The sequence below is a fragment of the Chelmon rostratus genome, chromosome 11 (assembly GCF_017976325.1).
Source record: "Chelmon rostratus isolate fCheRos1 chromosome 11, fCheRos1.pri, whole genome shotgun sequence".
Lineage (NCBI taxonomy): Eukaryota > Metazoa > Chordata > Actinopteri > Chaetodontiformes > Chaetodontidae > Chelmon > Chelmon rostratus.
Genome location: NC_055668.1, coordinates 21,944,321 through 21,955,558, shown reverse-complemented (window position 1 = coordinate 21,955,558; position 11,238 = coordinate 21,944,321). Strand labels below are relative to the sequence as shown.

General features: G+C 43.9%; 1 protein-coding gene across 1 annotated transcript; it reads left to right on the top strand.

Annotated features, from left to right (window-relative positions):
* The first annotated feature begins 2,115 nt into the window (after positions 1-2,115).
* LOC121614203 (galectin-related protein-like) lies at positions 2,116-10,332 on the top strand. The gene is made up of 5 exons (XM_041948014.1): positions 2,116-2,482; positions 3,012-3,095; positions 3,178-3,266; positions 3,959-4,145; positions 6,965-10,332. Exons 1-5 carry the CDS (start codon positions 2,450-2,452, stop codon positions 7,106-7,108), a joined length of 537 nt encoding a protein of 178 aa, XP_041803948.1. The 5' UTR covers positions 2,116-2,449; the 3' UTR covers positions 7,109-10,332.
* The last annotated feature ends 906 nt before the right edge of the window (positions 10,333-11,238 follow it).

The following is an 11,238-nucleotide window of genomic DNA, read 5'->3' as shown; positions in this document are numbered from 1 at the left end:
GAGGAGTGTCTGGTTGTCTGCAGTCATCACACTTTGCAAAGGTCCTTCACTTTCAGTATTATGTACCTGTTTAAAGGGGTCTGGTTTGGTTGCATTTCTCCTTCACAGGCTGGTTCATCTGCAGAGCGGTAAAAATGTTCCTACTCTTCCATCCCAGACATGTTCGACATTTCTTCTCTGGAGAAAACTCTGCAGAGGAGATTTATGAACAAATGACGTAGGAATTATCTTCAAATTATGGTCTGAGATTATGTTGTAGTTCCCAGAGATGCCACAAGATGGAAGCACAAAACAAGAGACTCATCACTGCATAGCAGGCCAGGCTGAACCACTGGCGTTTAAAGGAGGAAGGCAACTAATTTACTGAAGCACTGAACTCAGCATACAGCTAAATATCTGATGTTAGCAGTCAAGTTCTTTAGTTCACCTGTGTGCCAACAAAAATGTACCTTAAACTAGCAGAAACAACTTTGTACCTTTATGGTGGCCCATTATATCCCTGTGAGTGCTGCTGTAGCAGTAAACATTCAGCATGGATTCATTATATACAGCTCAGACAATCAGCTGTCAGCCTCTTCCTTCTGCTCCAGAGAAACACGAGACACAGGTAAACACCACAGGTAGCCCCAGCAAGGTCCTGACAGACCTGGATCCATTAATTCAACAATATCACAATTTGTTTAAATAGGCTTTACAGGACTAAAAAAGCGAATTGCTCCTGATGCAGCCAACACAAAGGCTCTAAGAAGACAAGAAAGACGCAAGAAGCCTTAAGAGAGGAACTCCAGAGCAGTGCCCCCCCCCCCCCTCAGATGACTGGGATGTGACAGGAGACAAAACGGCAACAGAAAGCTGGTAGACTAACAAAAGGCTCACAAACCATGAAGCATGTTATTTTGTTTTTTATAGTAAAGTTTAGAGAACGCTGCTGTAAAATGTTTTTGTCTGCTTGGAAATGATCACGACAAACAGGCATCAGTGATATTGTTGTAATTAAATTACAGATTGGCAGGGTGGAGCTGCACAGCTTATAAATAGACCGCTGCACCCATGAAGGGAAACACTGGTGTAATTGATAGAACTGTTAACGTCTCTTAAGTGGTTTTATTGAGTCATTGTGTGCTAAACTGCACATTTAGGGGGCTAATTTTATTTTTTAATGTTTCGTGTTCTCCTCGTGTCTTGCTGTAAAACAATGTGCTTTTTATTCATTTAGATTTTTACCTGTTTTCTTTATGTAAAGTCTGCGGGTGCCACCTGCCATGATGTGCACTTCATGTCCACACATGTTAAAAAGTTTTCTTGCTTCAAATACTGATGTCAAATAATGAGTCTGTGTAATGCAACTAAGTGTATTAACATCCCTGACATAATGGCTTTAAGAGCTTTTAATGGGCTCATGCACCAATCATCTATGTGGAGAAGCATTTGACATGTTTAAGGCTGCAACTAATGATTATTTTCATTGTTGGTTAGTTTCTCGATTAATCGGTTAGTTGTTCGGTCCATAAAATGTCAGAAAATGCTGAAAAATGTTCATCTGCGTTTCCCAAAGCCCAAGATGACATCCTCAAATGTCTTGTTTTATCCACAACTATACAAAATATTCACATTTAAGAAGCTGCTATCATTGAATTTTGTCTTCAAACTAATTATCAAAATAGTTGCCGCTTAATCAAATAGTCGTCAACCGGTGAGTTAATCGTTGCAGCTGTGGACATTCGTTCGTTCAGCTTGTAATGTCTTTAACAGAAGGACAGAAAGGATCAGTTACATTAAACCAGCTGAGAGAGACAGGCTCGTGCACGAAGAGACGGATGGCGGGAGGGGACGTCCGCGCGCACAGGAGAGGACAGATGGAGGCAGGAAGACAGAAGAAGAAAGGACGTGTTTTTATAAAAGTTAATGAAAGGGAGGCAACGTGAATCACTTCATCCGCTGCAGAGCAGCTCGTGCTCCGGGCTCGCGCTAGCCTCACAGCTCCACACTGCTGTTAATCATTCAGAAATATTGAGCGCGCGCACTTTGGCCAATTAGTCCAGAGTCCCGCCGTGTCACATGCAGCTATTGAGTCGAAGTTATGCGCTGGATGGTTGCTCCAGTCCAGAAATAAAAAGCCCAAAGAGCGCGTTGCCTAACTGGGCGAAGGGCTGAGGAAAATCTGTCTGATTAGCCTTCTCCAACAGACGGGGATTAAGCTTTTAGTCTGTAATTATTATAAAGCATACGTCAGCAGATATCCACCCATTTCAGGCAGACGGCGGAGCGGAGGGATGTCCTGCTAGGTGGCTGTGCTCTGCGCCAGGCCCGCTCACAGACGTGGAGACCCAGGAATAGGAGCAGGAGCAGGAATATCCTCCTGAGTCAGTGCCACGACGCTGACACAGCGCGCTCCCCGGCAGGGCTGCCTCTGCTCCGATAATACGCATCCTATGCTATTCAGCTCAAGATGGCGGTGCAGGCAGCGGAAAAGGACGGAATAGTGAGTATTGTGGAGCTTCCAGGGGACCCGGGCGGGGGTTAGATGCGTCGCTGTTTATTTTCTGCGCATGGCGGCCTGTGGATTTGATGTAAGCGCACTCATATGTCGATTATCCGGCGCTAATAGTAAATGCGGAGCGCCGTGCGCGGCGCATTCAGAGCGCAAGGCGACTCCTCTTTCATGCGTGGCCGGGAAGGAAATCCTATCTGTCCGCGATGAAACGGATCGGCGGCGTGTGTGCTCGCGCAGGCCGCTCCGCCGGTGCTCTGAATGTGCGCATTTACATCGCAGGTGCAAGTTCAGGAGGTTAATTTCTAATCGGAAGCGGCTTCACGACAGGATCCCCTTTAGCAGCATGACGGGTCATTGTTGGGAACAGCCGCATGCGAGGCCACACTGTGCACTGTGTATATTTATTGATAAACGGGCCTGCAGCCTCCTGCTGGGGGGGGGGGTCACCTCAGCCAGGCCGGTGCGTCCTACCTGACAGAGCCAGAACTAACATGTTTGCGTCCTGTGTCTTTTGAAGAATGTGGAGGATGACCACCTGAACGACTCGCTGGGGAACCCCGGCCTCATCTCACCTGACAAGGAGGATTTATCTCGTCTCCTGGTATGAAAGATGTCTGAACGTCTTACCCTTGTTTGATTCTCGCTCGGGGCTGTGCTTAATCAATTCATTGTACTTTGCATAGACGGTGCCGTTCAGCGGGCGCATCCGGGGCGGCATGCGGCCGGGGAAGAAGATCATAGTGATGGGCATTGTCGACCTGGAGCCAGACAGGTAAGATAACATTCAGCAATGCATGCGCACACCTTATCTGCAGCCTGGTTTTATCTCACCACAGTTAAACCTATTTAATGTCATCCATATGCATGCTGGGTGATTTTAGAGATTGTTTTGGGCCAGTCAGACTTGCACAACCACTCCAGGAGGCACTGAGCTGGGCAGCCAGAGAGGATGGTGGCTTCTTAAGTATGCAGAGACAGGGCGTTCCCTAACCAGCAGGGAGGGGAAAAAAAGGGGGGGGGGGGGGGGGGGGTAAAGGGAAAAAAGAAGCCCCAGTGAAGTAGACTTGTTTGGGTGTGTCCTTCCCCTACATGGACACTGTGTCAAACTTGGAAGAAAACCTCTCCATGACCTCATCGTGTTCAGTGGCTGCTGCTGGCACGGTCCTCATGCCAGAGTTCATGTGAATGTCCTGGCTCGCAGAGCTGCTCCAGGCCCTGAAATATCCAGCTGTCTGTTACTGTGACCATGTCTAAACTCCCACACAAAGATGGTTGTCGGCACAGCTGCACGGGAGGCGAGGAGGGGCGCACCAAAACTAGCAGCAGGGATTATGAATAATTAACACACGATTGGTTTGTTCTGACACAGCAGCAGCAGAATTATCACTTATCCCTGATTAGTTGTTGGACTCATATGTTGCTGGTCTGACTCCTCAATCCTCTGTTTCCCCCACCCCCCCGCAGCTTTGACGTGAGTCTGACCTGCGGCCGTGACTCCGAGAAGGAGGAGCCACCGTATGACGTGGCCCTGAAACTGACCGCCCGCTTCACCGACCGCCAGTTCCTGCGCAGCGCCCGCATCTCCGGGAAATGGATCGGGGAGGAGGCGTCCACCGCCTACTTTCCCTTCATCCCTGATCAGCCTTTTAGGGTAAAGAACCTTTTTCTTGTATTCATGAGAGACTCACATGGCGGAGGACTCTGGTGCTACATGTTGGCAAGGTTTAGGTTGAGAGACTCTGTTGGTCAACCTTCTCCTTCAGACCTGTTCATTACTATGCTTGTTTCCGTAATTTAATTGATGTGATTGGCTCTGCAGACAAAGCCTTCCAACATGAATCCCCAATGAAACTATATCAGATAAACCAGCTCATTTCAAAACCGAAAAACAAAGGTGAATCTACTCGGCAGATGTGTTTATATTTGTTCGTTTCGTTGTGGAAGTGCTTGCATGTGCAGCTTCTGTTTGAATAGAAAGTCAGTGTTGAACCTGGAGAGAGCACTACAACATCAAATGGATGTTTATAACAGAAATTAACTTTTATGAGTCACTTCAGTGGGATAGACAGTACGGCTGAAAAGGCACGTGTTGTAAAGCTGTGCCACATGGAGTCATCACATCTCCATATCTATAGAATTACCATGCTAAGTGTAATGTTCATCCTCTCAGACTGGGATAGGATGCACGGTGTGCACGGTCTGTCCTCCAAGCAGTTCATAGTGTTGCACTCGTGTGCAAACCCGGCTCACTCTCACACCTTCAGACAACTGCTCAGGCTGTGTATGAAGCAGACGTGATTGTCAGAGTGTTTTCGACCAACAACCACTGAAGATGTGCTGAAGATGAGTAGCAGTAAGTGCAAGTGACATGACTTTAAGATGTTAAAGCGCTGATAATGTGCATGATATAGTTAAATATTCTCTCATCAAAGCAGAGAGAAAATGTGAAAACATGTCCCAGAAGCCTCCCACGCACTTTTCTCTGCTTTTAGAACTGCAGCTTGATTATCTTTCAGTTAAACAACTTGAAGACCTCAGACAAGCATTTCTGTTTTACCATTTTCTGAAACCTTGTAGATGAAACAAATAATTGATTAGTCCTGGAAAAAATTGGGCGGATTAATTGATAATAAAAATAATTGTGAGTTTCAACCCCAGTACTTTTTTTTACAAGTTGGCAGGTGTGTTTAGGTGGACTTGTTTCAGCATGACGAGCAGTCATCTGGGAGAGAAAGAATCACATGTCAGCAGCAGATGTGTTAATGTTCTTTTCAGCATGGAAATAAAAGACAAACAGGAAATGCTTTCCACGCTACATCATATCCATCTACTGTAAATACAGGCTGTATTGTGTGTGGTGGTCTGTAAGCTGCATGGGGGGCAGCATCAGCTGTTTATGTGCTGGATGAGGTGGGGGGGCGGGGGTTGAGCGGCAGCACATATGCATGATGAGTAATTCTCATGAGACCTGAGGGCTTGTTAGCTTTGTAATCTTTTCCGCTCTAATAATTCTGAATATGCGCACACACCACATATGGTGTTCGACTAAAAATATACGATGACGTGTTTCAGTCCAAAAGTGAACAAATCAGCCTCAGATCATCTTAAACGTATCCTAGCTTCTGCTAAAAGAAAGAAGCTTAAATGTCTTTTGAGAAGCTACTGACGACACAACAACCAGCGCGTTTGGCCTTTTTTAAGAGGCGATCCCCGCGTCCGGTTATGTAACATCAGCTCCCTGATAAAGTGTCATTGTTTGTGGTCGGAGCGTGACCAAGCAGGTCACTCTGTCAAAAGCTCGGGGCTGGAGATTAGAGCTGTCGCGCAGATCGCCTCCACCAAACTGCCTCATGAATTCGGAGGCATGTAGTGAATTTCTCCATTGTGAGATCAGTAAAGTCTTATCTATCTTCAGAGCTGCTTTCTGTGCCTGAGTTCACGGGAACCGTCCGCCTCAGGTGGGATCACACCTGCCAGTTTGTTTCCTGTGGTCCAAACCATACGCAGAGACCTTTACACTGTTGCACTTTTCCATTTGGTTTGTCGGGGCTCGGTGTGCAGCTACAAGCGAGCCAAGGCTTGTTAGCTAAAGTGTCATTGACTCACTTTTAGCTTAGTTATCAGGCGGCGTTTGGGTACACGTTAAAACACGCGAAAAGCAGCAGATATTGAGCATTAGTCCAGGTTGTGGTTTGCACTTGTTATATAACAGACTCCACAAGCAGGATTAGCAGATCAAATGTGAACACCCATAAGACTTTGTTTAGTGATTATTTCCTGTATTTAATTAAAGCTTCACTCATCAATATTTTCTTAATGACAATTTAAAAAAAAAGATGTGTTGACTCTGCAGCAGGCAGCTGGTTTCAGTGAAAAACCTCTAAAAATCCTCTGACTGAGACTGCCTGTGTATTCTCCTGATTGTTAAAAGAATATTTCAGTGATTTGGACAAATATGTTGGAAGAGAAGATCGATTTCAAGCTCATGTCTGATGCTACAGCCAGTAGCCTTATTAGCTTAGCACAAAGAATGGAAATCAGGGGGAAACAGCTTTTACACTTTGGTTTCTGCACAGAAAAAACAAACATGATAACTTTTAGTAATTAGTGAGCTTAGAAGTTGCTGTTAGGTGGATTTTGTTATAGTTTGACAGAGCCAGGCTAGCTGTTTCCACCCGTTTCCAGTCTTTGTGCTAAGCTAAGCTAACTGTATCCTGGCTTCATGTTTATCATACAGATTTCTCTTCTCTCAGAGAGAGACCAAATAAGCATATTTCCTAAAATGCTGATCTATTGTTTTAAGTACTTTACAGTAATGTCACAGCTTCTCTGGAGTGATTATAAATTAGAAAAGTACTTTGTTTAATCTCATTATTGCATTATTGATCATTTCTGTCATCGGATCTTCTCTTCTTCCTCCTCTTTCTGTTTTCCTGTCTTTCCATCCTTTCCTCTCTTCCCTGCCTGCAGATTGAGATCCACTGCGAGCACCAGAGGTTCCGGATATTCGTGGATGGACACCAGCTCTTTGACTTTTATCACAAAGTGAAATCTTTGCCCTCTATCGACACAGTACGGATACAAGGAGATCTACAGATCACCAAGCTCGGTTAACTTCCCACCCCTCCTGCTCTGCAAGTCGTGTGCGAAGCAAGGACTTGATCACAGATGACCACACATAGGAGCCTGTTACGCCATCATCCATACCCCATCATGCAACACTGCAGCAGCCTAGCAACTGGAAAAAGGCTCCGGTGGTGACAAGTTAGAGTTCTTCTGCCACATTCATTCACTTCTCTCCATTCCTTCTATTTAACCAGGATCTGATGATGCTTTGAGCGTGAATGTGTTTGCTCCATTTTCAGGTTTTTCTCTTTGTAGCCCCAGTTTTGTCAGATCAGGGATCTCGCGGCTTATTAATAGCACATTCATTTTTTATGTTGAATCCTTTAGGGATGTCGAGGTGGAGGCAGGTGTGAGGTACCTTCAAGGATGGAAAAACAAGTCGGGTGTTTTTAGAAACCAGTTTCTCAGGAAAACAACTATCTGGCACACAGCTGATGCGACAGCAAACTGTTGCTCCAAATTTGCTGTAAAATTGTGTATATTGGACCTGAGCAGTGTTAAGATGTTCAATCTGTGCTTGGCTACTTCCCACGGGGGCCGGAACAAATTTTTCATATCAGATGAAACTGTTTCAGAGCAAAATGTTGCAGGTTGTATAGCGCTTTCAGTCAACCCAGCTGCATGTGTTTATTGTCAAAAACTCAACCTTCGGACCACAGTAGAGCTCAGTGTTATGGCCTGTTTTCTCTGTGCAACTCCATAAGGCACTCCCCTGCCCTCCCTTGGGTTTATCCCAGTTGTCATGGTAACAAGCTGCAGTCTCACCGACCTAAATACCCCAAAATGAGGATTATATCATGACAAGATGTATCAGAAAGCGTCCCGTAGCGCACACTGCGTGTGCTGGTAGTTTTAGCGATGACAGCCCTGTGTGGTGAACAGGAAGTACAATTACGACTGTTTACTCTGCCGCAGACTGCAGAAATGGCTTTTAAATGAGTTTGAAAATTGGACTCTGCTCTCTGCTCCACGCTCACATAACACACTTTTTTCATGCAAACCTCATCTGCATTGTAATCTGAACCAATATGCAACTTATTCTAAAAAAAATAATAATAATAATAAAAAAAAGTACTTGCTTCAGTACACATTTAGAAGAAAACTGTGCTGTCAGAGTGTGGCTGAGCTAAACTCAAACTAAAATCCCCAAACCTTCGGTCGCATTCAACAGTCAGTTGGAAGCAGAATAAGATCCTGACGGTATTTTGAATGTATAGTATTCATGTTTCTATAGTAGCATAGAAGATATAGTGATGCACAAAGTTATTACTTAATGTCACAGTTTTTGGTGGTATGGCTGGTGCTGTTATAGTCCATTTTCTGTCCTCATGTGTTTTATGGCGTTAGCGTTTCCTGAATCATTCCACACCACCAGCGTCTCCACACTAAAGCAGATAGACGTTGCAAAGCGGTCACATCCCTGTTTAATGCAGCCAGCAGGTTCTAGCAAATGCAGCTGTGTCTTAATGCATCACATGGTTTTGTCTCTATATATTTCACTCTACATGGGATGTCTTTTCCTTCACTGACGCAGAAAAGACGTTATAATAAATGCACAGTAACATTAGAGGTTACCTACGAAGTGAAAATCACAGTATTAAGAGTATTATGTCTTAAGTTGCTCTGTTTACGCCTCCTACAGTATTGGTTGAACACATTTACAGTAGAATTTCACTCCATAGATTTCCACTTTCCACTGTAATAAAGGGTTTATAACATGTAACTTATGGCTTCTGTAATAAATTTACATTATAGATCAGTTATCAGCCATTAATAAGAGCAACTTTTGGGTTTGTTAGGTTGTGAAAAATGGCTATTGTGTATCTTTTGTATTCAGTAAACCATCTAAAAAGCCATCAGCTCTGCAGTTATCAATGTTAATAAATCAGAAAGTTTACTGACTTTCTCACTTCATCATAAAGCAGAAATCTGCATGAAGAACAAAAAGATAAAGTAAGAATGACAGACAGAATGAAAAAATCTTTCAACCCAGAAGTTTTTCCTCTTAATGGCCTGTGATTATATGATCTATAAAAACATTAGTAAAATATTTATTAACATGGATAAAGTCATTTACAACTTATAACCCCTTTATAAGACCCTAAACAGTGAGTTATTAGAAAGTTATGAGATGACTTATAAACTTGAACCAGGTTGGAGAAGCTTTGATCGTCTTTGGAGACAGATGTTCTAGTTCAGATCAAACAGATAATTCATGCTGCGTCCTGGCTCGTATCTACTTCCTGAGCAGCTCGACACAGTGAAGAAGCAAAGAGTCGTTGTTGGTGCATCATCTCATAAGGCTGCACAGAAGTACCATTAAGATTTGGAGATTTTTACACTTGGATCTAAACAAGCTAATGAAGGTTTCCCATCACCTTTTGCTGCTGTGATTTTTGGAGTAAGCCATGACATCTGTGCAGAGCAGTTGCACTGACTTCACTGCAGGGCACTGGGTAATTGATGCTCACACTAATGAAGCTTCCTTTAGATTTCTGGGCAAGCCTCCCTGTTTGACATCTCATTACTGTTTGTGCACGGTGGGCTGCAGCTGTGTGCAGCTTTCATCGAAATACAGGGAGGTCGCCTTCCACACATGCATGCACTGAGTATTTATTAGCGCCTTTCACGTAGCAATAACGTCGCTGCTCTGAGACTGACTGCTCCGGAGCAGAACTTGTTTTCTCCTGGTTGGTCAGACGGGGTCCTCCTCAGTTCCTCGTTTTCGCTTGGCGAGCGCTGGTTTATTTTGGACACAAACAGGAAATGAGTACAGTTTGGTATGAGCGGGCAGTGTCGTTTGAACGGAAGTGAGCCAGTGAGATGCATCATTATTCGAGTGTTACATCAGAACAAATGTGTACAATAATGTGTAATTGTGTTGACAGGGTGTGTTTTTTTTTGGATACTGTTTTTGTGTTCTTTCTATTAACTGGTGACCATCCATTTGTAACACTACAGTTTCCTGTAATAACGTGTGAATATACATCATGTAAAGAATATGACCATAAGTCAGCAGTGTTTTCATGGACGTGGAAACTAGATGTGTGTTAAAGTGTAATACAAGTTCATGTTTTTGGCTCCTCAGCTGTCACATGTGGAGCTGAGCTGGCAGCAGTTAGCTGCATCGACAGCGGTAGTGCTGCTGCTAGGAATTCTGGGGGAGGGAGATGAACAATTTAAGACTTCCTGAATTAAAGGGCTCGAACCAGGGAGCGTTTTGTGTGTGTGTGTGTGTGTGAGTGTGTGTGCGCAGAGAGCTGTGTATGTTTTTCTCAACATACACAGTCTAACTCTGCATCTGCAGATTGTTTTTGGGACTGTTGTGGCGTTTCAAGCTGCGTACGAGCACAGTGTGTTTTAGGTTTTCTGCACAGTTGGATGTGGTGCAGGTACATGATGAGCTGATGGTACTTGAGCTTACTTATTTGGTACTGGTGCACTTTAAAAAGGTGTTGGTGTCCACTTAAGGGACTTACAACTGCACGGTATTGCATTAAAAAAAAAACAAAAAAAACAACAGTTTTGGTGCAAGTGCTCAGAAAACCTCAACATATATTGTGTTTCTTCCTGAAATATAGTGTTAAATACAACAGGTCCCACTTCCTGATCTCCTAATGATCCCACATTTTTTTGAAGAACAATCCTGGGAAATAATAATTCTCGCTCTTTTCTATTATTTTATCTGTTCTTCAGCCCTTTAAAAATGCAACTGAAAACTGAATGTTACTCTATTCCTGATTGTAATCTGACGATAAATACCCAGGTGGAATCATTCACCTGGATCCACGCTTCATAAAGATAGACCACCTTCCTGACCTCAGTTAAAAATCGAGGGTACAGAGAAAGTAAGGAAGTTCATGTGACCCAAGTCTGTGTGTTACCCTGCTTTTGGACTTTGGATGTACATATTTATGAACATGGCCTCACAGCCGCCGTTTTTACGTGAAGAATTCAAGCTGAGTTACAAGCAAAAAGCATTTTGTTGTGCATGTAAGCTAGTACCTGGCATTTTGCAAACATGAAAGATTGAGGTATTATATTGCCAGTTTTTTTTTTTTTTGCTCCAGTCAAGCATGCTTTTTCTTCTTTTCCATCTACTGTACCAGGCGTGTTTC

Excerpts from the sequence above, each read along its gene's own strand:
- LOC121614203 (XM_041948014.1), top strand. The coding sequence starts at position 2,450 with ATGGCGGTGCAGGCAGCGGAAAAGGACGGAATA. Across the intron at positions 3,267-3,958 it reads GTCGACCTGGAGCCAGACAG|CTTTGACGTGAGTCTGACCT; the intron begins GTAAGATAACAT and ends ACCCCCCCGCAG. Across the intron at positions 4,146-6,964 it reads TCCCTGATCAGCCTTTTAGG|ATTGAGATCCACTGCGAGCA; the intron begins GTAAAGAACCTT and ends CCCTGCCTGCAG.